Source organism: Trachurus trachurus (genome assembly GCF_905171665.1).
Source record: "Trachurus trachurus genome assembly, chromosome: 5".
Lineage (NCBI taxonomy): Eukaryota > Metazoa > Chordata > Actinopteri > Carangiformes > Carangidae > Trachurus > Trachurus trachurus.
The window spans coordinates 16,842,229-16,869,833 of NC_139896.1; the positions used below are offsets into that span (position 1 = coordinate 16,842,229).

General features: G+C 41.6%; 1 protein-coding gene across 2 annotated transcripts; it reads right to left on the reverse strand.

Annotated features, from left to right (window-relative positions):
* Positions 1–375: 375 nt before the first annotated feature.
* Positions 376–27,509, reverse strand: klf15 (Kruppel like factor 15). 2 transcript variants are annotated; one of them, XM_083972791.1, is made up of 4 exons: positions 27,362–27,509; positions 23,828–25,312; positions 13,714–13,828; positions 376–606 (listed from the first exon to the last, which is right to left on the reverse strand). In XM_083972791.1, exons 2-3 carry the CDS (start codon positions 25,066–25,068, stop codon positions 13,735–13,737), a joined length of 1,335 nt encoding a protein of 444 aa, XP_083828917.1. In that variant the 5' UTR covers positions 25,069–25,312; positions 27,362–27,509; the 3' UTR covers positions 376–606; positions 13,714–13,734. The 2 variants fall into 2 exon arrangements, with proteins under 2 accessions (XP_083828917.1, XP_083828916.1); XM_083972790.1 differs by lacking the exons at positions 376–606; positions 13,714–13,828 and adding an exon at positions 16,504–18,348.
* Between the last annotated feature and the right edge of the window lie 96 nt (positions 27,510–27,605).

The window sequence follows — 27,605 nt, forward strand, 5'->3', positions numbered from 1 at the left end:
TCTGTTTACTACGATCCCTCTGTGGTGTTTTCATCATAGACTAGCATGTGTGTGTGTGTGTGTGTGTGTGTACCTTCATTTCCAGGAAAGCAGCAGAGATTGTGATCATAACATTGATAGAGAGGGAAACCTTTGAGCTGTTTGCCTTATTTTCTCTCCCTGCCTCTGATTTATAGTACAGCATTTGTCAGTCTAATGTCTGAGAGGAGATAGAGCCCAGTTTAATTCCTGGCTACGAATATCAAGCTGTGCAAAACCCTCACTCTGAGGAAAACAAATTCTTCTCCTAGTGTTCACGCAGCGGCTGGGACATAGAGTATAACACCACAAAATGAAGTGTGCAGTAGCCCTGTTAACTTTATACCGAAATTTTGGAGCTGGTTCTGTTTCAGTTTTTCCAGACCTCCATTCAAATACATGTACACATATGCTTGACACCAGCGCAGAGGGAACACACACAAATGAAGTCACCCTCCATCCGTCTGTACAGTTTGTTTCCCATGAAAGCCAAGTGTGATCCAGCGACTCACTCCTCACTCTCGCTCTCACTGGTGCAGTTCTCCTCGCTTTTGACCTGTGGCTTCCTCCATGGAGTCAGTCTGGGGCCTAGAGAGGAAAACACAAACATCATGATTGGTCCAATGTGGTCCCAGACCTGGAGTGAACTTTGAGGGGGAAAAAGAGCTCCTTTCTTCTTGGTGACGGATTGATCTGCAGGGACATTTAAAGATGTAGCACCTGGAAACAAGGGAAAGAAAGGCCCTGCACCTCGGATCGCTGTGAGGGCCTCGTGCTCAGGAGCGGAGATGTAGTAAGAGCAGTGAGCAATGATGATTTAAGTGGATTTTAAAAGGTTAGATTACCACTTCCATGTTATTTTTACCATTTAGCAATGCTTAAATCTGTCACGGTGAATTACCAGGTGTAATACATTTTTCATGACTGGTTTCAAACTAGGGACTTGATGGAGTAGGTTCGGGTCAAAGTTAAGGAAAGCTCAGATATATTTGGAGCATTTGTAAATGTGTCACTGAGGTAAAACTAAAGCACTTTACAACCAGAGCAATTAATATGTAAAAGGATTTGTGCAAGGAAGTTATAATCAAAAGAATAACTGCAATGGAGGACAGTCCTACAATAAAGAACTGCAAAACCCAAAAGAAGTAGCGCTGAAGCAAAGCAAAGCTGAGATAGTTACTTTATACCTATAATTAGCATACCACTGAGATGTGAGAAAATGAAGGCATATGAAGTTCACGAGGCAGACACTTCAGGGCAAGTGTCAAATGTCTGCAACTGGAAAACACAAAATTGAACGCTGGTCAAAAAGGGGGGAAGCAAAATCAAAGGTGAAGGTGCTTGGTGGGTAATGCAAGAGCAAGTGAAATAAAAAAAAACCTCTCTGGTTCTGCTGTCAAATTCTTTCCCTGTTAGGTCCAAATTAAATGTCCAAAGTTTAGAGTTCCACAAGCTCGACTGAACAGGCTGAGGAACTCTTTTGTCCCTCAGTCTGTCAAACTGTTAAATCAGAGTTTGGTCTCTAAGTAGACCCTAAGGTTCATGTATAGACTGAGCACTGGGTGTTGCACCAAAGACACATTGTAATGTTGGATTTATGTTGTGAATGGAGTTAGGAGGTAGTTTGTGTTTTTTCTTTAAATGTGACTTTTGAGGGTAACATTTATGCTTTTTGTAAATGTATGTTTTTTGTATTTTGTTATTATTTGTGTGAAACTTGGACGTCATGGGACGCAAAACAAATTTCAGAGTGATCTGACAATAAAGTATAATCTTATCTTATCTTATGTCTATATTGAATTTATTCATATTTAGATTACAGAAAATTATGTCTATACAAATCAATTTGGTCTAAAGACGTTAAAAATTGCTGTGCATGCATGAGTTTTGAGCGCCTTCAGGCGTTTACATTTGGGTGCTACCAATAAATCAGTCTCTGTCCATGGCAGACACGAAGACTCAGGAGAAAGCAAAATCCCAACTTAACTTCCCTATAAATTATCTATGCTAATGGACTGTTCCATCATACTTGTGTGTAACACACCTGACAGTTAGTCCAAATTTACCCACCACCAAGAGCCGATGCTGCAACAAAGGCATGTACACACAGCTAAACAAGGCTGCAACATCACAAATGGGTAGATATGATTGTTACACTGATCGATAGTCTGGAAACTTTCCTGTCCAAACACCTGACGACATTCAAATTAAACGGGTGCACACGGCAATGTTTGACAACTTTAGGTGAAACTGACATGAAAAGACATTATTATAAGATGTGCAAATCTGACATCTTAATGCAAACATCAAAACAGAACCAAATGATATTTTATAATTCGCTTTAGTTTTTGACCAGTCTACGTCACCAGGTGTCGGCACGCCCCATTGATTTCTACATATTTATCTGCTGCTCAGTTCACTGTACTACGCTCCTTCATTGCATCCTTGCTTTCAAATCAGTGAGTTGATTCCCTCACAAGATACTGATTCTCTGTCTCCTCGGTGGTTGACAGCCCTTTCTGCCTCTTGCTCTGTTACAATTGAACTTCAATACACATTTGAGGTTTTACATTCCACCACTGCGGCCTGTGAGACAAACAGCGGCCAACTGAAACAAAGTAGATACAGTATGTGAATAGAAATACACCTTCTCGTGCATTTCAAAGATATTTGTAATAACAAGCATCTGGCTTTAGGCATGTCCCCCCTCCTCCCCCTCCCACTCTCCACTGTAAGGGCATTCCTTCACACTTTGCAGAGAAGAAACCCCTGTTTGTTCCCCTTAAGCCACCATCCAGCCCTCAACCCCCACCACACACACACACACACACACACACACACACACACACACACACACACACACACACACACACACACACACACACACACTGTTGCTTTCCGTTACATAACCAGAACCTCATTATCACACACTTGGTTTTAAAGCCAGGGGACCCTCTTTCCCAGCAGCACTGTCACTCATGTACTCCAGAACGCAACACACACATATGTGCCGTGGAGAAGAGGGGGGTGTGTGTGTGTGTGTGTGTGTGTGTGTGTGTGTGTGTGTGTGTGTGTGTGTGTGTGTGTGTGTGTGTGTGTGTGTGTGTGAATTTCCAGCAGTTTCCTTCTTGTCTTCCTGGAAGGGAGACACAGTATTATGTGTGCTGCTTTCGTTACACACTTCACTCATGAGGTCACACACTGAGCACAAACACTCACAGTTGTACAGTGGCAGATAAATGTTCACTTCCCCTTCCCCTTTCTCTCTCTCTCTCTCTCTCTCTCTCTCTCTCTCTCTCTCTCTCTCTCTCTCTCTCTCTCTCTCTCTCTCTCTCTCTCTCTCTCTCTCTCTCCCTCTCTCTCCCCTTGTTGGATTTCAGTGACCTGGATTGCCTAATGTCACATGTTTAGGTTGTTTTGCTCTCCAGATGCCCTTGTAACTGTGAAGCGGAGGGAGTGACAACAATGACAAGTCACACACACACACACACACACACACACACACACACACACACACACACACACACACACACATGCACACACACACACACACTTTCATAGTGACAACCTCTATTTTGGTCTTACATTAGCTGCAAACATATTTTCAGACCAAAGAATGTGAAAGTCACGCTTCATATAGTAGGGTAGGGTGTGTGTGTGTGTGTGTGTGTGTGTGTGTGTGTGTGTGTGTGTGTGTGTGTGTGTGTGTGTGTGTGTGTGTGTGTGTGTGTGTGTGTGTGTGTGTGTGTGTGTGTGTGTGTGTGTGTGTGTGTGTGTGTGTGTGTGTGTTGGGTCACTGGCATGTGTAAGCTTAACAACAACAAAGCTCCCAATGTCAGTGCGATGGTCACGCTGCAGAGTGAAGTGAACTTGTTGCTGTGATCTCAAGTTCAATAGCAACAAAAGAACAAGAGGAACTCATCAAACAAGTGAAAACAAAACTTCAAAGGAATGTGGATATTTTTGTCACTCAGACATTAACTTCATATGAGCATTTTCTAATCCACCAACTTGTTTAACTCCAATGACAATCTCACTCCAACTTGTAGGAGCAAATACGTATTGAGATTATCATATTTCAAATTGATTATAATTATTTTTTATTCCTCCGAGAAAGAATTTTGGATTCTTGTTTTGGACTATATGTTTTCTTGAGTTCCTGTTTTACTGTGAAGTTCCTGTCTTGTCTTCCTGTGTTCTCCCGCCTGTTTGATTACCTCATGTGTCTCACCTGTGTCTGATTGCACCACCTGTGTCTCGTTTCCTCGTGTATTTAACCTCTGTGTTTCCCATTGTCTCTTGTTGGTTCATTTGTCGTTTGTCCTCGCGGTTCCATGGTGTGTTTCCTGTGTTCCTTGTGTCGAGTCTAGTAAAATAAAGCCTTTTGTTCATCCCTGAGAGTCTGCATTTGGGTCCTGCACAGTCAGAGTAGTTTTTAAGCTGTTAAGTGTGGTACAGCTGAGTAGCTAATATACCAAAATGAAATTGGCAAGACTTCCCATGGTGGATGTTTGTTTGGTAGTGGCTGTGGGTGAGAGCCCAGGTGAGGTATGTGTTCATGGCAAAAGATAAGAGGAAGAGATTTGCTCAAAAGCTGCTGTGGGTTGTCGTTCAAAGCCTGATGACACCGTCAGTCCGTATTAGTTAGTGTCAGTACTGAGTCAAAAAAACAAAAAAACAGTTGGGATGAACTAGTTTGCACGCTGCTGTTTCTCTGGTGAGGAAGTGTGACCAGATTAGATGTTGGCGCCACAAGGTCAAAGGTCACAGTCACCTCAGAAAACACATAACTTTAGACTTTAACATGGATAATTATTTGTGAATAGACAAGTCGTACTTGATATTATGTTGTCAGAATAGAAACTGACTCCCAGTATAGTTATATCTTGGCTGAATAACATGCTGCTGGTGTGAACACAAACACCTGTGCGAGCCTAATCGGACCTCTGATGCAGCTGCCACGCACACGTAACGCAAGCAGTGTGTTCCCAGCTTAATGCTTCACAAATTGAGGAAGAAGGACCCTGTCACATATCACAGGTGCTGCTACATCTTGTACATCCACATCTGTCACGAGCTTGTCCTCAGGGAGATTAGATATCTACTGCTTCTACTGCAGGACGTGGCAGTTGTGTTTTTCCTTGAAAAAACTTCAAGATTTTCCCAGCAGATCAGAAACAGAGGACCCACTGAGTTCATGCTGGGCAAATTCAAGCTGTGCCAACTTTAGCAAGCTATGTCACGATCATATTGCATTATCGCGTCATATTATCTGTCACCAACACAAGATCGTTGTCAACAGGGCCCCGCTCATCCACCATGTCCCGTAGCAAATGTGCAGTATTTGACACAATGTGACTGTCAAACACTGCTTTGGTGTTCGGGACATATGAGGCCATTTCCCAGTCTGGAGAAATGGTATATGAAAGTCACATATTACATATTTTGGGATACATTTGGCATCACATCTGCAGATTTGTAGTTTCTGCAATGAACCGTTAAGTGGGGAATGTATAGCATGGCTCACACTTTTTACAGTAAACAGTCTGTCTGAAGCCTTCACTATCAACAAAGCAGTAAGGGCACAGGTTTTCATAAGGAGAGCATAAAGGTGAATTTGTGATGTTCTTAGCCTGTTGGGATGTTGAGGGATCATTTGAGTTGAAAGTTTCATTCAGCTTTCATTGAGAGAGCGCTGTGTAGAGGTTGTTGCTCTTATGTGAAAATGGAGTTTGGTTTAGTTTGTTTCTACACAAGTTGTATAGCATCTGCAAAACCTATAATCTTTGCATTCTGGTTTGTTGTTACTTAGGGCGCTTTCACACCTGACCATTTGTTCCGAAACAGGGAGCGTTTACGTCATATATCGGTTCGTTTGGTCAGATGTGAACACAGCAATCGCGCTCGATGCGGAACAAAACAAGCGGGCCGAGATCGCTTGGGAGAGGCGGTCTCGGCTCGTTTCCATCCGAGCCCTGGAGCGGTTCGTTTGTAGTGAGAACGCAACCGACACATGTATCGGAACAAATTGACTGGTTACCTGGCAACCGGAGGAGGAGGACCACGGGCAACTGCCCCAAAAACATAATGGAGCATCAGCAGCGTGTCGTCTTGGCCTTTTCATAATGTACACAAAACAGGAAAGCCGGTGTCCAAAAGAAAAGAAAGACGCAAACTCAAGCCATGAGTCCACCAGCCTTTCCAAGCTGACCCGCGGCGATCAGCACCGGGCAGAGCTCCGCAAACAACCCCTATAACTAGTCATGCTACGGTGCCCGTTTACTAGAAGAAAAAAAGAGTCAAACTGTAGGGTGTGTTAGAGCAGTGGTTCTCAACCTTTTTGAGTCGCGACCCCCAATTTCACATGCACTGCTGTCCGCGACCCCCCGCCCCAACACACAAACACACACACGCCGGTGTGAAAGTGTTGTGGTACTCAAGACTGCACAATATCAAGGTCTTGGTCTTGTCTCTGCATCAACTACCTTTTACTTGGACTCTGTCTTGGTCTTGGGTTAGGTGCTCTTGACCACAACACCAAACTGTTAGTTTGCATTACCAACTTACATTAACATGTATTAATGGTTTTATTTAAAGTTTCACAGAGCAATATTTAATGACCTGCATGAGCACGCACATCAGCATTTGTGAGATTGTTTTCATTGTTTGTGTGTTACTGGACGAATCATTATTCCAGCAAATAACAAAAACAAGCTTCAGCCTGAGGAGCAGTGAGAGATATTTTTGCATGAGAGGCTCACTCATTAATACAAAACAGTTGTGTCTTCATAGTAGTTGTAGTGTTAGTAGTTCTTCCTCCATAAGGAGCTGATTGGTCCAACGCCACTGTGGTTTGGCTACAAGTGAAAAGCCTGGAGCCTTGTGAGAAATCCAGCTGCCTCCCAAAGTGACTCCACCAGACATGTGGCCAACATTGTAAACACGTCCCGGATTTCTATGAGTGCATGTGTGCTGGTGTGTGGGTTAAATTAGAGGTTCTGTTTTGATCATCTCAAGCATGACAGAGTGTGGATGGTGGATGGATGTAGGACTGTCAAAGTAGCAGGGGTGAGAGGACCTTTGCAACCCCATAAAAAAAACCTCACAGTCAACCAGAGACCAAATGAGGATGATACACTGATGATGCACTGATTTATGTATGTATGTGTATGTGCAAACACTAACAATTGTTGTCACGCAGTGGATTCTTTCAGTGAAATGCCTTTGGCCTGAAAACACACTGTTGACAGTTAAGACTAAACAGTAACTTCACAGACCTTTAATACTCCCTCTCACTCAAAATAGCCCAGAGGCTTGGCAACTTCACCATGCATAACTGGAAAACTGCTGTTCACTGCTGTAATCATTATCTTGCTAACCTCCTCAGTTAGTTATGATACACAAGTATCATCATCATTGTTGTTGTACTTTCAGCTTTCTTTCTTAATCTTTCTGGTGCAGTCTAACTGTGGTCCACAGTGGAAAGGTAGGACAAGGGAGTACACAATCTAGTTTCAATCACACAATTGTGAAAGTTAGAATAAAAGAATATCGCCCGTCGCACAATCAGGTCAAGTCATTTTTCATCACTTGATATTGGCAAATCCATTCATCTTGCAGATCACAAATGTTACTTTATCACCCCAGTTCTGTATATATTCCTGTGTAATTCAAAACAATTCCCATCTGATTCCCTCATGCCCTGCTTCCTTTTTCCACAGTGTGTTTTTATTACTCTAAAATACTGACCCAGGGTCTTAGTGCAGCACGCTTTGTCTTTCACCTTGACTGCTCTGATGAAAGAAATTTACAGGGGCAAAGGAACGCCATTGTTACCAAACACTACATTAATCTCTCTGACAAAACTAAGCAGGCCAGATTAGTTATGCTTTGGTTCACCCCAAATTGGCCGATGTGAACTGTACAACCAGTCAGCAATCAGCAAAAGCCACCCTGATCGAGCAAGAGCCCCCCACCACCACCACCACCACCACTTCTTACAGTCACTGCAGTGTGCTACTGACCCGGAAAAACGTTTTAATAGATTATTTTCAGTGCTCCCAAAACTCCTTCTTCTGTATTTGATCAGCAAAGGGACCTTAAATCACGTGAGTACACACATCACTGTCAGCTTTAATTTATTGTATTCATCCATGTAAAGAGATCTTTGAAAACTGTGGAACATCTCTTGACAGCTCAAACACATTTCTAGTGCTGATGTAGCTCTATATCTCTGCAGCCTGGCGTGCCATCACATTAATCAAAACACCTCCCACGAGAGCTCATTAGGGCGCTCTCTGCCATTGGAATCGGACAGAATGGGGTTCTCGCTTTGTACGCTGGACAACACCACTACCTCAGGCAGGCAGAGAGAAAAAAAAACTGTCCCAAGAATAAAGGCCCCTTGTCCCGTTCCTGCTTTGCTCCCGCTCACTGTGTCACTGTTCATCTTTCAAATGCCAAGCCCCGACACAACAAGCCAAATGCCAAATGTTCCTGGTCCACTGGGCCTGGGAATTTGGCAGCAAGATTACACACAGGAAAGTCCATTTCTCAGAGATGTACAATAAGCGACTAAGAATGTCTCCTCATCAGAGCAGAGGAACATGTGATCTGAAAATAAAGACATTTCTAATTTATGAAGCAAATATGTGTTGATATGTTATTATGTTATTTTTTATCAGTTAGTCTAATACAAAACCATTATTATCTCACATTTGAAACTAACATTGTCAGCTACTGTCATTTACTAGCAAGCAAACAACATAAATAAATAGATAAATTAGACCTACTAGTCTCTGATTCTGGTCTCAACAGACTTCACATCTGAGTCTGACTGACATGTGGTTGGTTGTTGGAAGCAAGTGCAAGATCTTGTTGCTGGTTTGTTAAAGGGGGTAAGGCGTGATACCATGAACCTGAAAGCATTTACAAGCTACCCCCCAAGGTCAAGTCCTTGACTGTTCATACCTCAGGTCATCTGTCAGCAATTGTTTCAATACTTATAAAAATGGTTTTGTTTAAAGGTACATTTCTTGGAGTGGATAATTATAAACACTGCCGAACTGATCTCAAGAGACTTGCCGGAGAGAACTGGAACACAGGATGATAGCATCGGCACAACATGCTGGTCTGTTGATAAGTGCAGCTGCCACAAGAGGGTTACACATGATTTTATCTGTTCTTTATGTGAGATCTCTGTTGCCACATTATCTTGGAAGGTGTACTTAACCTTACCCTTCAACTGCTTTGATGGAAGACATAGGGGTTAATCGGAGCAGGCAAAAACAAAACTAAATACTAAAATACCAGACTGAACAATTGTACATTTTAAGAAATTTAGATTTAATTGCAGCAAACAATATAATTGAAACTGTTCCAATTTAATCACTTTGAAAAGAACAGTCCCACACTGGTTTGATGCAGTGACATTTGTGGTTATATACTGTTCCTCTGTTATGTTCCAGTCAGAAACATGTGATTCTAGACATGTTGGATTGTCATCAGCAAACATGAGAATGGAAATCTTAATTTAGATCTGTGATTAACTGGATACCATGTAACGCAATTCCCTGGGTAGTGGTTGGGTTGTCTCGGTTTCCAGCCCTGATGAGCAGCATACTAACTGGGTTAGAAGAAAAACTGGGCACTTTGGGAAATAAAACACAGTCGTGTTTTTCACGAGTTAGATCAAAGACCTGGTTCTATGTCAGCGAGCACTGTGGGAGGATCAGAAATTAAAAGATTCCGTGTTAGAATGAATGCAGAAGGCCCCCTGGTGCACCTCCTGCACCAGGGGGCCCATTTTTGAGAAATAATAAAAAAATATATATATAATTTATAATAATATAACATTGATAATGTGCAATATGTGAAAAATATTATGTAGTTTTGGTTATGATTGTGCAATACATGTAAATAATATAAATACAATGCATTACATTACTGAATGTATATTTGACTGATATTGAAACATGTTTACTTAATGACTACTGCACTTTACTGTACAATGTACTGCTACGTGCACTTTATTAAGACTGATTGCACTTTGTTATTGTTTGTACTCGAGGCATGTCCACACTTTACCAGATGTATCTACTGAATACTGTTCTCTTGTTTTAAGAATGTGATTATCTGTTTATATTGTGTTTTTATTTTTATCTAGGGAACATAGGGACAACAGATGGAAATTAGCCAATGGTTACAATCTGGCATGTTTACAGTATCCCTGGGGTGGTACATGGTGCGTGGCACAGTGGTTAAGACGGCCGCCCCATGTAGAGGCTATAGTCCTCACCGCAGGCGGCCCCGGTTCGAATCCCGTGTCGGGCGACCCTTTCCTGTCTGTCTCTACTGATCTATCAAAATAAAGGCAAAAAAGCCAAAAATATACTTTAAAAAAACAAAAAAAACTTGCATTGTCCCCCCCATATAAAATAAATTGAATTGAATATTAAAATCTTATTTGCCATGCTCATCTTTCTAATTCCTGCTGGTCAAAATATCATTCATGACGTAAATAAACTGTAAGTGTTGACCTGGCTCAACAGGTAACTGCTGGAGTCAGCATACTCAAACCTAAATGAAAACCCACTACAGGTTGTGGCTACTACGTCGCTGCAACATGTGATGGAGGTGAGCACGTCCCGTTTTCGTAGGGTAGGATCTCTATACCGCCTACACCTTCTCACTTCTCACTCGCCGTCCCTTTGCAGGCCACTCAAAACCAAGTGTTAGTGTTATGGGAGGAGTAATGGGACTGGGCCTTAGTATGGCTTTACCACCACACAGAAAAATGACTGCCTGAGACGCGTCCTCTGCCTCACGACCCTCTCAAATGAGTGTTTAAAACCTTAGAAACTTCAGCATCACTTGAGCATGTTACTGTGAATGTTGAAACAGCAGTCGACTCTAAACAAATGTAATAATTAATGCATTGATAAAAATAAGAAAATGTTTCTTTACATATTCCATAGCAGCTATTGCCGGTGGGTTTGCAAAGGGGGGTCCCCGGTCAGAAGCTAATGCTATTCAGGGGGCTGCGGTATGGAAAAGTTTGGGAACCCCTGCTCTAAAACTCGTCATCAGTTATGTAAGGAAAAGACAGGAGGGTAATTTCCTGACTTATAAGCTTCAGAGAGAGAGAGAGAGAAAGAAAGTCAAAGAGAGAAAGCAGACCAGCTTGTAAACTTGGCTCCGCGCTGCATGTTTTAAACAAACCTGGTTCTAGGAATATGCCTGAGGGACTAAGGAGGGCTATATACACATATGCATAACAGTACACAGTGGTTCTTTCAAAAAGAACCCCCACTGCTTACTGAAGTCTCGTGTTCTCCTGTGTAGAGAAATATTTCATAACGATCCATAAGATCAAAACAATTTTCAGGGCTCTATTTCAGTTTCAAAACAGATCGTCTAAGACCCCACTGCCAGAGCCATGTATCATGTGTCTTTAAAAAAAATTAATAATAATTGATACTGTAGTTCTGAGTCAGGATTTATGTGCAACTAGGTTGGTTTAAAATTTAACTCATCGATGAAAAGTTTTTTCCAGGCAGCAGCCACCATGCTTTTCGAAGGATGATTGACAGGCAAGGGATCATCTCTGCTGTCGTCATTGGCTGCTGACCTGCATTTGTTTTGTCTTTGCATATCAATAAACAGGCAGAGCTGGGTTCCCTCTGCGACCCTCTGGGACACTACCTGCTCGTACAAATATTGACCAGAACACACAAGCACTGTCGTCATTTGCTCCGAGCAGGTCGGTGGCATAGGGTGAATTAAGTACATGAGGCATATACTGTGCGACGTGTATGTTTACGCACTGATAAGCAGTAGTTGGAAGTTGCTAAATATGTTGATAATTTTCTTTTGTATGTCTCTATTGGTCTATGGACACTGTTTTACCTTTGATCTAGAACTAAAACATAGACAAAGAGTTCAGAAACAAAAAACACAACAGATGTCAGCCCAAGATGGAGAGACATTTGATAAACAATGCTGCTAAAAGGAAATTATTGCATATTTCATTTTCAAATATAATTTGATAAATCCAGATAAATCTTTACATAATATGTTTCCGTCTTCATTGATTATTGTCATGTTATCTTACTTTATCATCTAAATGTGAGAAAACCCGATCATGCTCCAGTTCTTAATTGTGTTTTGGATGAATGGATGAGTTTCCATGAATCGTTCCCATCCCTGTATTCTCCAAAAAGAACATTCAGCGCCATTATGCACATTCCTCATATGGAAATCTTTATCATCATTTTGGCCCTTGTTGCATTCTTTTAAATGTAATTGAAGACATAAACTGTTCACTACGTTCTTGTGTGGAGAGGGGGTTCATTTAAGGCAGGGGGGGGGGCATCCTATCAGAAACATATGTTGCCGTTCTTACTTATACTGAAATTGCAGCATTCAACCCCCCAGTCCAAATCTACAAGTACAGGTTTATGCAGACAAACACCGGCACAATGTTCTGCTCTAAGCTTGAAATTATATACTACATACATACAGGGAGCACATTATTCCTCTTTCCTTACCCTTTGGCTTGATTGTGAGGTATTTGTAGAAGTGACATGATCCTTCACTGCCTTCCCACCCACAGCCACTGTGTTTTATGAGGCGACATAAAAGACGGTATTTCTGAAAAAGTTCCAGAGTTCGGCTGGTGAAGTTGCTTTGTAGTGCTTTGGGGCCATTTTTTTGAGTGTGTGCTACTTTTTTTTATATATAAGAATAAGAATTACTTTTTTAATCTATTCATTACATCATGCCCATGCACAAGGACACACATGGGTGATGTAATTTACATTCCTACCATTGGTTTTTATAATGTACATCTACTGATCATTCTAATACCAAGACACCTCTGTCACACATTGACAGGGGATTTCTGCTTTTCCACCGCCACCACCAGGTAATGCCATATTTAACATTTTTAGGATGATAAGAATGTAATACTTTTCAAATTATCAATGCATTTTAGCACTGTCTATCCGTTGTTGTGGGATTTTCTTTCGGCCGCCCACTTCTTCCAAGTTGGCCCAAACTTTCACCAAGACTCAAGGGCAAACTGACTACATTTTTGGGGGACAAAGGTCAAGGTTGCAAAACATAATTTTGGCAATTGTGAATGCAATATCTGAATAATGCCATGAGGGTTATTGTTACCTGTGTTTATCAGTTACCTGAAGCAGACATATAAACAGTATAGAGTTGTAATAGACGTGTATTCAGTCCAACCACAGGGACACACTAAAACATTCACACCATAGTTGACCATATATGTCAAAATCCTCCACTGGCCAAAATTCAGTGTCACCATGTTGTGTAATTGTCCCTCTGAGCTTCTCTTTTTGATGCTTCATGAACAGTCAGTGTGATTACTAACAGTCTGGTTTGCCCTCAGATGATCTGATATTTCACAGACTGTGACTAGACTTGACCTGGCGTGTGGAAATACAGAGGTTTTTCAGTTTGTGAAGTAGTGAGATCAACATTTATGTGGATTAAATATCGAACATTAAGCTCATCAGAAGGTGGCAGGAGGTGAAAACCCTGCTTGACCTTCAGCGTTATTTATAACTGGTCAAGTAATATCCAAAAAATGGTCTGTCTGGGTCAAGGGTCACTCAGATGACAATGTGCCAGACTGGGTTGCATCAGAGTCCTAACTTTTCTACTCACTCTTTAGCCTCTGCAGGCAGCTCAGCCAACTGTGTCATTCCATAAACTCACATCTGCCTCCCCAGCAATTTCTCTTCTGTTTGGTCCTGCAGCTCTGTCAGCACGCTTAGCATTTCTGAAAAACATTGAGAAAAGAGGGTAAAAGGACAGTAGAGATAGGGCATTATGTTTTCAAGTTGCCATCTCTTCTAAGCGTTCACCTAGACTCAAGGACAAACTCAATAGATTTTGGAGGTCAAAGTCCGGGTCAATGTGACCTCACAAAACTTATTTTAATCATTATTCAAGACTTCATAGAGTAATTATGACTGCAATTTAGTTATGATTATGAAATATTAAATTCTACTAATATGAACATTTGGAATAATGAAATGTTTAGAATTTTTTTCATTGATTGTTTATCGCATACTGTCAGATATGATATATTTATATACACAGTATATAGAAAATGAAAATATAAATATATTTCAAACCATTGAAGCATGAAGACAGTGTCATTTTCATAAATAAATGAGCTAATGAGGAGAAATTCAACATTCAAGTAAGCTGAAAGCTTCATGAAGAAAGTGAGAGCTGCAGTAGGCCAGCACAGATGCAGCTGATGTGAACACACACAAGTGCTTCTATGCATTTCTATTACACACATGCACATGCACACACACGCACACACACACACACACGCACACACACACACACACACACACACACACACACACACACACACACACACACACACACACACACACACACACACACACACACACACTCACACAACCACATGATAATATGCCTAATGGCCCACAGATGTGTTCTCAGCCCTTGGCTCTGTGAAGAGTATATCATGACGACTGCCAGTTAGAGCTGCCTGCTCTTCACAGAAACACAACAAAAGAAATAACGCACAAGGTGCAGCTGTAGATGTAGAGCATTTAAAATAAAACTTTTCCAGACTAAAACGTGGACTTCTGGTTTCTGTTGGAGCCAACATGGTGGACATACTGTGTGAATAGTGTATCTGAAGAAGAGCAGAGTGAGAGTCCCATTGCAGGAGACACATCTGCAACATAGGAGCAAAACTGAAGGTAAGAATAAAGTTATCAAACAGGTAGCAGGTTGACAGTTATACATAGCTGCTTGGTTTTAGGGAGGTAGCTACTAAATGAAGCCAGGACCAACTCATTACCTCCCCAACACAATTATGACTGTGCTACAAACATATGTGCTATAGGCTGTTCTACCATTTATAGGTTTCCATGTGAGGACAAGGGTATAATTAGCCTACATCATTAGTCAAAACATGTGATGCCAGACACTGTCATTCAGTGGCAACTTGTATTTTGGGTGCTTGCATCCACTGTGACTCAATCAAATTGTTTTGTCACACAAATATTGCTCAGATCTAATTACTGTGGATAGTGATTAGTACATGAGGTCTAATATTCATTTCCCTTTTGTATATAAATAGCCCAACATCCCTCCATTTTTTTTTAAATTCTAGGCTGCTGCCGCATCTCAGATTTATAGGAATAATATATATTTCTCTCAAAAGACTGGAAACATCCTGTACTTTGTTTTTGTTAACATCCCACCAACAATTACTGTACTATAATACTGACAAGTTGTGTGTTATTGTAGTCCGCCTCAGAGCTTCATTGTTGTTCAAAAACTATTAAAACACATCAGTGAGCAACACTTCATTACCATGAACGCATTCACTGCAGTTTATTTTGACTCAATTCCACATACACTGTCCTGCTGCCCCAAATACTCACTGGAGCGATATCAAAGCATCAAAGTTTAAACTGCCAACTACTCCCAAAACTCACACTTTAAGAGCTGGCTAAACTATTTGTTACACAAAACATAAAGGTCTTTTACAAAATTACAGAAGCTTCAATCTGAATATTAAACAACAGATTTCAGAAACAATTATAATCTAGTGCAGAATGTCATCAGGGAACCTGTAAATTAGATGCCACATAGCAGCTAGCTCACCACGTGTTAACATCCATAGACTAGCAGCTAGCCGAACTGTAAATGCCACAAAATTAAGTTAAAAGTCAGGTTAAGTTAAGCAACAATTAAGACACAAAGCACTTGGTTAGCCTTTCATATTACATTTGGGTTGCGGGCTGTAGTGCACCCATACAGTTCCACCCAAGGGGCTGATGTTTATTGTTTTTCCATACAGACAACATTACAAAATGAAACATAGAAACTTATACTATAACTGATATCCCTAAGTCACTAGTAACGAACACTTGTTGGATATCAAGATGTTTCAAATGGAATAGATCAATAGTATAAATTAAATATGGGTACCGTATATATATCCCTTCAAGAGACCTCTGTATTTCTAAAATTACAAAAGGCATACTTTGTATCTGCTTGTATGTATTTATGCATGTATGTTTGTATTTGTATAAGGGTACTTGATAGAATAGATATTGTATACGTATGCATGGTATGGAGCCACCAACAACTGTCACTCACTCTTGCTTCTTGGGTGCACTGGGTGGGCTGGGGTGAGGAAAAAAGAAAAACTAAAAAAGATTTTTTTTTTAATAAAAATGAAAACAAATTTTACCTTGTTTTTACTGTTTTTGCTGTATTGTGTATTATGATTTACATGCTTACCTATATTGTGTGGCCTCTGGAGCAACCAGGGGCTAATACATTACATTAATACACGAGGGAAAAGCTCAATATTACAGCACTCATATTATTGATCTGGAAGTATTTAATAAAGACACTGTTGAGCCTTTGTTTCTTTTCAGTTTTATTTGTAAATGCATCTTGGATAGAACAAAGAAAAAAATATATAATATATTCATATGTACTGAAATGTTAAGATATGTACACATTTAAATTTAAACTAGAAATCTCCACAACCACTGATTTGTTTTTACGATATGTTATCAGAATAGTATTGTGTCTTTCCTGGATGTAGCAATGTACACGTCTGCATATTTACATACATTCATAGGATGCAATAAAACACCTGTGTTCACACAAGCATGAAAAATTCAAAAATCTGATGTAAGGAATGGTATACAACGTTGTGTGCCTTAGCTTGTCGTCACTTTATATACATGAATTATGCATGGACAGCATCGCCACACCCCAACGTATTCACAGCGGGGCGTGATGCACGTAGAAAACAAGGTTGGAGAGCAACTAGGGCATTAGAAAGTGTGTCATGGCCTCAAAAGGGGATGTTGTGACTACATTTCCCAGAAACCCATTGTCCTGGTTGTTCAGCACCATGGTGTGTAGCATGTCCATTGATGTCTTCTCAACATGAACTGACTGCCAGCTGAGGTCAGAGGCTGTTGGTGTGTCTCCAGTAACAGATTAGGTAGAGTTGAGGCAGCTTTTGTGTCAAGTCTTCATAAAAATTAACAGTTCAAAACAATAATAATAATAGCAGACTGAGACATTCAGGTCCGTGGCTGTGCACAGAATGACATGTAATGACATCTGTAATTATGGATCACCGAAAGCCTGATTTCCAAAACCATTTGGCTTTGTGGTACAGTAAGGCCAGAGAAGTGATAAAAATAGATTATCGGCAAGTAGGTACATAAGATAGCTTCATAAAACAACAACAAAGACCACTTACGTAACACTGATCAGAAGGCAGGTTTAACTATCACTGTGCGTATAACCTTTGACTTTTGCATTTCTTGTGTTGCTCTGTCACTCTCCTTCTTGAGTCTCAGCAGGTTTACAAAGTTGCTGTAAAGTCCTGGCAGCTTATGTGAGAGTTCCCTTTTTTTTTTACGCAATCAGTAGCTCATGTTTATGTAGTTCTACAGTTTTCTACCTGTCCATGGACACCAATCTGACTGGCAAATATGTAATCCAACTTTTCTGTGAATGAGCTGTGGCACAGCAGAGCAAAAACTAGGGCAGGGCTATCAGAGAAACCCTCACAGGTCTTTGGACCCCAGGAAGAACAATTATGACTCTGATAGCAGCTGATGGAGATCCCAATGAACTTCAGGCAAACTTCCTAAACATTGCATAAGACAAGGAATGTGCAGGACATTGGCAGCTTTCAGGGAGATAAAAGGCAGTTGTTTTTATCCAGGTAGAACGGACGTAGACCATAATAATCCAGACAGAATGAAAATAAGTTCCTTCTTATCTTATCTTCTGCTGAAGCAGGAGATAAGGGCAGAACAAACCATACTGTGCGTAATACAACAAACCAAAGTGCCAACAGCAACAACAGCTTTCATCTAAGTACAGGCAGGATGGTAACGGTGGTGACTTACTTTGTACAATAAATTAGACCAATCACAGATTGCTGAAATTAAAAAAAGGCGTTCTTCTGCTCACATGTTGATTTATGCCTTGAGGGCCCAAAATTGTGACACCCAGCTCCTGTGGCTTACATCCGTATGAGAGTGATCCCAGCGTTCCCAGTGATCCCAATGATGCGAGCAGGGGGAGCGGAGGGCTCAGTTTGCAGAGCGAACTGTCCGGCTGCTTCGTGGAAAACGGTGGACTTTGATGTGTTTAGACAGGTGGTCACTGCGGGCAAACTTCTTCTCACATACAGGACACTGGTAGGGCTTGACCCCCGAGTGGGAGCGCCGGTGTCTAGACAACTCATCCGACCGCGAAAACCTGAGAGAGAGAAGAGGAAGATGTTTTATATTTGAGTCAGACAATCTGAGAAAGTCAGAGGTACGGACCTTCATCTTAAAGCTTTGACTAGGAATAACATCTTCCCCAAACCCAAAGATTAAAATGTATATAATTAAGAAAGTATGTAGTGAAAGTACGTAGTTCTATCTGCCTCTTTTTCCATTATGCTGCTCGCCGGCCATTTTCCATCTCTCTCTACTCTTGGGAGCTGAGCAGGTAACACAGGTTTTGGTGATTGATGGCTGAAAAACAGCTGCCTACTGTGACCGGGAATAATAAGAGCAATGAGAGGGAACAGCCACAGGGAGTAGCAGATTGAATAGACCCCTTCCATACTACCTACCATGTTTTTGTAATAACATTCATTTTAAGTATTTTAAACCCCTTTTCTTAACTTAACTGCTTGACTCAAGTTGAAAACAAAAGGCAAATGGATTCAGTGAGGAACTATGCTCATAGTGATAAATGAAACTGAAAAAGTGATGAAATATTTCTCCAAATATACCAAGTTTCCATTCTTCTTTATTTTATAGAGCAACTGACCAAATACAACATTTTCTAGTAGAAAGTAGGAAGTTTCAACACTGTAGCAGCTACACACCAGCTTCCTTTTGGTGGCATCTTTCCTTTCCCCTTACATCTCTATGCATAAACTCCACTGGTATCAGTCAAGAATTAACTTTTTTTTTTTTTTTAAAGGTGTAGATTATCATTTTTTTTTAACACTTTATTTATAAAGTTTTCTAAGTTTAAAACACATAAAATCACAGACAATATACAACAAAACAAAATGATACAAACTGCCAGCCCATAGAAAAATATAAGATGTAAAAATGACTGTTTGCATGTCAGTCCACGCACTAAATCGGAAGTACAGAAGTAGATTTTAAAGTCCGAGACAGAGTCAAGAGAGCCAGGACCAAGTAAGGACAAATGAAAATGTAGACTATTTAATAAAGTTGCTGGCTTGACGTGACACGCTCGCTGCCACTGGCTAATGGGGAACTCTGAATATACAATTCACACACATTTGGCAGACGTCTTGTTAAGGAGTTGAACCACAATATGTGAACTTGAATATGTCAACTTGAATTCACAGCCCTATTCATAACACTGAGATTGACTTTGTCCAGACTCTGGAGAAAATCTCAAAAGGAAACACGTGTGTGTATGTGTGTCTGTGGCAACTAGTCATCACTCCTTTGTACAAACAACTGACATGTGATCAACACATTTATCTTTAAACACTATGTGAAGAATATTTTACTGAACTCAGCTTGACAGTAACCTTCAGTTCATGATGTAATGGGACAAAAATGATCTTTCCATCATCCTTATTGTTATTACATATTCAGTCCTGGCAGCCTCACTGTTTTCTCCCAGCATGTACACGGCATTTCACCGAGACAATTGAACAGTATAATTATCTGACACGATCTGATGCAGCAACTGTCCTCTAACTCATTTGGACAAGCACAACATCGCAGCGGGGTTTATCATGCCAGGCAAACAGTATTTGGCTGGAGTTACGGTGGATGACAGCTCCAGCTCCTTCTTCCCAGCACACTACTTCTCTGAAACTGACTACAACCAGATGTTTCTCCGCTCACCTTGACAAGATGATGAATTGATACAGTTGCACAGTGTAATTAAGAATACCACTTAAGGAGCAGCAGTAAAAAACACACTGTGCTGGCTGACATGTGTAGATACACCAAGCTCACTGCTAGGGGATTTATTAAAACTGCTGCAATCATCGACAAAGTACATGCAGCATCAATCACCATACCGATTACAAAAAGAACACAGACCCTATCATTCCATGGTTTCAAATAAGTTCTAATAAGTTGTTTCCATCTGTCGCTTGATTATGTCCGATCATGTGCTAAAACTGCATTTTTACTCAGAAACTGCCACATATCCACAACCAAGACCCCATGAATTTGGACGACACACACGGGTAGTTGAGGGATTACGGAGCGTACCAAGTGGGAGCTGCCGATGCAGAGGAGAGCAGTCACAACAGCTGTTTTAGGTTAACACATATTCATTTACCTGGCATGTTACAAAAGCCCCAATGGTTAATAAAAGTTAGAGCCTGGATCTTGATAAATGTACTGTTCACTTTTGTGCACTGATGACTGGAGCCCCTGGCCTCCGGGGGATGTGAGGATGAATCTGGCATCTTTTTAAATCCTCGATCATGTTTTATATCTAAGGCTCTGTAAAGTACTTTGAATAAATCTAGTGTATGAAATGTGTTATGCAACACACAATATTGAGAGCAAAGCTAACCACTTGTGGAAGTCAACCTCTCTGGAGGCCTGGGCTGACATTGTTATATGCTTGCATATAGAGTACCACAAGCAGTTCATCTTACAATCCAGTCATTCCCTCCCCATTCCTCCCAGTCTAAGTGCGAAACCTTGACTGATCCCTCTCCTCCCTTTCATGCTGTATGGCAGCCTGGACGTTCCTAGCCCACAGTCATGGTTACTATTCAACACTTTGTGTTTGTTCACTCCACTTCCCCACTGCTGTTCCCTTCAAGTGACTGTGTGCAAAACTGAAAATCTCAGTTACTGTCTGCTGCTCGCTCCATTTGCTCGCATCTCCCAGACTTTTCCCAAACTTTTCTTTCCTTTGGTCAGCCCCCTCATTTACCCCATCACATACAGTGGGTTACACACACTCACAGACACACAGTCGTTCTCACCCACACACTTCCATCCAAACTAGATCCTGTCTTTTGTGCACAGACAAGAGCCCTTTGTTAGTCAGAACACACAGCCTGGATTACTACTGCACAAATTTCTGCATCCCCCCGTGTAATAGGACAGACTTGTACAGCATTACAAGGACAGGTGGCAGGTTGCCAGGTTGGCTCTATAGTCAAATGGACCCAAACAAATCATTTACGGATATTAATGATTTATTCAGCACCTTCAAGATTGATATCTGTAAGATGCAGCAGATAGAATCCAAAATACATAATGGCTAACTGGATGCTCTTTGACTTCTGTGCTCATGCACAAGTAAATATGAGCTGCACAATATGGGCACAATTTTATACTTCAATACTTATGCCAAATCATACAACATTTAAAGTAACTATGGGTTTAACTTGCTTTAAAACATAGGTTGTAGCAACAAATTGAAGCATATTTAAAAAAGAAAACAGCATAATAATAACAAATGGAAGTAGAATGATCCTACTTAACAAAAATATCTTATTGATTACATAAGACCAACTTTTCACCACAACACCAACCTTGTCTTTTTCGACACACCCACTGTCTTCTTGTCACTCCAGACAGATTACACACCACATGTCCTAAAATGTCATTTGTAAACAATACTGTTAGATGACTCAACATGTATCCTTTTCCACCAACATTAGCAAGTATAAGCACGCGTATTTTAAACATGGGTAAACCAACTAAGAAAAGCTGATTGGATCCTTTTCCCACTGCCAGTCTGTTTGGGCTGAGGATACACACAACTGCAACAACTACAACCTGACACTTTAAACTGATGTGCACATAGGGCACCGTGCAATATAACTTGGTACCCATGTACTCCAGCACTTTTGCACTTTATCTCTCAGAAACTCTTATGGTCCCCCTACCCATGGAAGTGTTGTCAAAATGTCAATGTTTTATTTCGTTATAGTCGTCTTGTTATCTGCATTATTATGTTGTTTATATTACTATGTCTATTGTCACTGTACTGTTTTTATGTTATGGGACTCCGGATGGAAATTAGCATTCCTGCTATAATCTGGCACATTTACATGTTTTTATATTCATTAATGTGCACTGTCCCACCCAAATAAACAAATAAAGTAAAAGTAAAGCAAAGAGCAATGTCATAACACAGACAGAAGGGAGAAAGCGTGAGGTGCTCATCGCTATTCAGATTCAATAAAAGAACACAATAAAAGTACCACAAATGAAGTCACTTGTCATGACTGAATACTACATCATGTCAATAAAATAGTTGTATTCACACTGAAATTAATTCTGCTCATGCTGCAGTTGCAGCTGCTCTGGCAACTAGAGACACTTAAACGAGTGAAGAAAGTGTCTCACTGATGAAGACATCCAAGTTCCCTCTCTGCCTTTCTCCATTACACACAGCAGGTCCCAAATTAGATCTTCCATCTTTATACTTAGTATATACAAACACATACACTCACACACACACACACACACACACACACACACACACTGATACTGCCCCAGCAACTGCACAGCTGTCGTGTCTCAACAGGAGGTGCCCATGCTGTGCCCATGTGACTGCAGCCCTCATGCTCTTCCCCAAGTTTACATTACATCTATTAAAAAAAGACCGACCTGCTATTCTTGCACATCCCAAGATATCTCACTATATCTGTGTGTGTGTGTGTGTGTGTGTGTGTGTGTGTGTGTGTGTGTGTGTGTGTGTGTGTGTGTGTGTGTGTGTGTGTGTGTGTGTGTGTGTGTGTGTGTGTGTGTGTGTGTGTGTGTGTGTGACCGTGCAAGCAAATGTTGCACCTCACGTCATTGAAATTAACACTAAGAGCTCTTCACCTCCAGGGCTTAGTGTAAAAGAAAACAAGATGAGAGTTTGTGCTTGACTTTTCTATCACAGAAACCTATAATGACTTTTGTGTTACAGTAATAAGCTGCTTCCCCTCGTTTTTAGTTTACTGTAATGGAGCTTTAGGGAGGATGAGAGGCGTCTCATGCTGATGACCCTCTAAACCCACCCCACGCGACAGTGCTAATAGACGACCCTCAACGTGACGGCTCAGTTCAAGTGTCAGTGAAAATCTGAGCAACATGACACTACGCACAGCACATCAACATGGCCCACTGACATATAATCACTGCTGCTTCCAGATAGGACTCACTGACAAGCGGAGGTTAAGCCCTTTCCAAACATCCACATGCGTTAGAGAGTGTGTTGTTACTGCCCAGTCCTGCTAATAATATACAAACGTTTTTTATAACCAGACATAAATATGAGTCAACCCACTGTTTCCACTTTAGTTTTATTTGAGTTGGCAGCTGATGGAGCGTGGGATGAGGGTTGTTAAATGAATGATAAAAATGCTCCACTATACAAATATTTTAATTGCATATCAAGAAGAGACAGATATTAATAGACTGATAAATGTGTAAAAAGGTGTAAATGAATAACTATTGATGTGTGGAGCTCAATTGTTTTACCTATCAATTCCCACCTATGTATTGTGGTTGGCGCACACAGAGACCCAAAATGTTGTGTGTTGTGCATTTCGATTGGTTTACTGTTGGCTGTCACTGTTGACATTGGGGCAGGCCGCCATATATGAAGACATGTGTGAGAAACACTGAACGGGCTTAGACTAATGTAAAGAAAACATATAAGGCTGCAGTAAATAGCCTGGATGTTTGAATGGATACAGAAACACACCTCCCTCCCCCGTACCCACCTCCATCCACAGTCCTGCCAGTTACAGGCGAAAGGCTTCTCCCCCGTGTGCCTCCTCAGGTGGGCCTTCAGGTGGCTGCTCTTGGTGTACATCTTGCTGCAGCCGGGAAAAGTGCATTTGTGCATTTTGATTAGATCCGACACTGGATTCTTCTGGAACTTTTGACCTCCGGCAAAATTCCCTGACCCCTGGCTGGCCGAGCCGTCCCCGAGGCCAAGAGGTTTGGCTGCGATGGGGACGGGAGCGATGCGGACAAACTTGGAGGAGATGTTGAGGTTAGGGGAAGGCAAGATGTGAGGAACCAGGGCAAAGGTCTGACCTTGGATGTTGACCAGCAGCTGTGCAATTTTGATGTCTGAGGCTCTGGGAGGCTGCGGGGGCGGCGGGGGCTGTGCTGGCGGGGTAACGGGGGCTACTGTGGGCTCCTGTTTGATCTGAAGGGGCTGGATCTGTAGGAGGACTGGCATCCCACTGCTGCTAGCGCCACTGTCGGCCGATGAAGGTTCCTCGGCGGATGCATTCTTGGCTTCTGTGCTGGAGTCATGTGTGGGGTTAACTGGTGTAGCTTTGGTCTCATTGGAGCCAGCGGTGCTGGCGGTGGGGACAGTTTGGTCTGAATACTTGGCCTCTGGTTCCAGCTTGGACTCAGAAGACGCCTCGGTGGACCACTTCAGGCCAACTTCTAGACCAAGCACCTCCTCCAGACCCACCCCCAGCCCTGAGCAGCCCTCTCGGATCTCCTGCTTCATGGTCACCACCTCCATATTCTCCTCTAGGAATTCTTCAATCTCCTCCAGAGTGGGCTGAAAACCCCCAGGTGGCTCCTCTGTCTCCACATTGGACCAGTTGAGGTAATCAATATTTTCCTCCTTTACAGGCCCACGTTTGGCAGGCTCATCTCTCCACGAGTCGCACAGGAGAGTTGATAATGGCATCGATGCCACAGACCCTGCAGGGACACTGTTGGTTCCTCCTAAAGAGGCCTGGGACAGCAGGTGGTCCAGGATGCTGTCCTGGCTCTCAGCGCTGGAGTTGCTTCCATAGCTGGAGCTGAGCACCTGGGAGTCTGGGCTGGAGCAGGAACGAGGGCTGGACAGTTCACTCAGGTCGTCTTCTGAGAGCGGTGATGGCATCACCTGGTAGGAGCCCAGATCTGTCACCATGTCAGACAGCCGGTAGGCCGCTGGAGAGCCACCGTAAGGAAGAAAAGTCTCCTCGCTCACTGGGAAGTTATCTACCATCCCTGGCTAGTGCCAAACCTCAGTCTCTCTAGTTGTCACAAGAGTTTGTGTTTTGGATGATTTGTAAGAGATAAATTCCTTGTGTGGCTGGAAAAGTCAGGTCCAACAAACACAGGTCACCAAGGTCACACTTTCCACTCGGGTGAGAACTGAAACACCTGGCATTCGCTGTCAGACTGGGAAAAAAGTAAACGTCGGGGAAACACTCTTGCAGTCCAAGGTCTCCAGCCAGGGCACAGTGTGTCTACGTGAAAGGAACAAAACAGACAGGGAGAAGTCTGTTAATCATAACCCCACATGTGCCTGCTGCTCAAATTCAAAACAATATGGCCTGATATATATATATATATATATATATATATATATATATATATATATATATATATATATATATATATATATATATATATATATATATATATATATATATATATATATATAATATGTATGTATATATCTTGCAAATGCAGGTTGCTCGTCATGGTAACAGTCAAGATGGTATTAAGTTGATATTTTACTGTGGTTGTCGTTAGGAGCAGTCCTCTCAATATGTATTTCACTCAGTCTTTCAATGGAAATGACCATATCAACTGTTTGTGTCTGAGTCTGACCAATTGGAGTACAGGTATAGCAGACCTCAGTTGTTATTGTAACAATAATAAAAAATAAAATAAAAAACCATGGTTAAAGTTGTGATGAAGGAGTCATGGTTTGGTTGGGTTTAGGGACATCTTGGTTAGGTTTAGACATCATAGTCTTCTTCTTCTTCTTTTTCACTAACATCACAATAATATTCCTGCTGCACTGGTCCCAACCTTTCTCTTCACCTCTTTTCACCTCAGTAATCCGACTTGTGATTACCTTGACTTAAGAATGTTTTGTCAAGCTTATTCTATGTGTTGTGTCTTCTTGTCTTAGCCCTCTTTTCTGTGTACACTATCACCACAGTGATCATTATGAAAAGGAAATATGGGGGGGGGGGGGGGGGTATCACTTTACCACATTTAGTACACTTATTATAAAACACATGGAAATAACACAAGCACTATTACCTTTGCTAACAAGAAATCAATCCAAACCTTGTATTCCCTATATGTGATGTATAATGTGTCGCATCTGTCAGAATTTCAAAATTCAATCAATCATTTACATTTTTGTTCACTTGCATTGTTTTATGTGATGATTTCTTTTGTCCTGTGATTTTGTATCACTGTTTATTTGATACTAACCAACACATCATGTAGTCACTTTTGTTTACTTTCTTACATGCTTGTGTATCAGCCCCACTGATTTCATGCTCATCATTGTTTAACTTGACGCCTTTCCTGTCATTGTAATGTGATTGTTTTCCAGCTTATTGTGGTGTCCAGGTTTATCACCAGATCTTTAAGTTCTGACTTGCTCATGTAGCCTGTCAAAATAAGTCTACTATATGCAGTTCAGCTTGGTCATGTTTACACAATGTGCATCCATACACTGTATATATATATAGGTTATTTTCTTTCAACAGTCTCTGCCCCCTCTTCTACCCTCCCGCCTCTTTTGCCTCCTCCCTTTCCAGGGGCCCCTGAATGCATGGTCTCAGTGACCGAGAGTAAACCCAGTCGGAGGAAGAAAAAAAGAGAGGAAGGGGGAAAAAAACCCGTCAACATTATTATCAGAAAACACCACAGGGGGCAGTCGGTAGCAGAGTGGCTCCTCTGCTGCATGCATAAATCACCTGGCTGCTTGCTTAAGGCACAATTAAAGTGCCTGAATCGGTCAATTCGCTGCAGAAATGAAACTTGAGCAGTAGAATGTATTTGGCATATCAGTCACTTGATGCAGAATGTAGATTGGTGAGTTATCATCTCGATATGTATGAGTATATAGCATACATTACTCATATGCACAAGGTATCATTTCTAAATGAATGCATTCTTATGAAAAACTCGGAATTAGCCTATATCCGTTTGAATCGTGACTCTTCCTTTGCATAATCGTAATTCTCCGTCTGCAGACAGCGTGAAGTGCATACAAAAAACCAAAACAAGCAGAATTCATTCATTTACACTGTGATGAGCCACCACCACATGCTGTAATGAACTACATGCTGTGTTTTTCCTGCCAGTCGTCTGCGCTGCGCTCTTCATAACGCATGAGTTGGCGCGCGTCTCCGCTCCTCAACGTAAACATGTTTTCGTCCAGCGTCGCTGCAGCATATGGCAGCGAGCAGAAACACGCGCACCCTGCAGCACAACACGGAGCCAACGAGCAGCAGGAGGAGGGGTGGATTAAAATCCTCCACACTCACCTTATTCCCTTAGAGTAAAGACCAGTCCGGTGCAAAGAGGAGGATTGTTTGTATCCGCAGTTTATTCCCAGAGCAGAACTTGCCCTTGAGACTCGCCATTCAGCAGGAGCAGCAGCAGCATTGGTCTGGACTGTGTGCGCTCACCGAGTTGTAGCTATTATATGACCGTCACATGACTGCCAGTGTGGTACAGGGTTACTGTAGTAAGAAATAAGAGGCTGTCGCTGAAGGCTCGTCCCCGCTC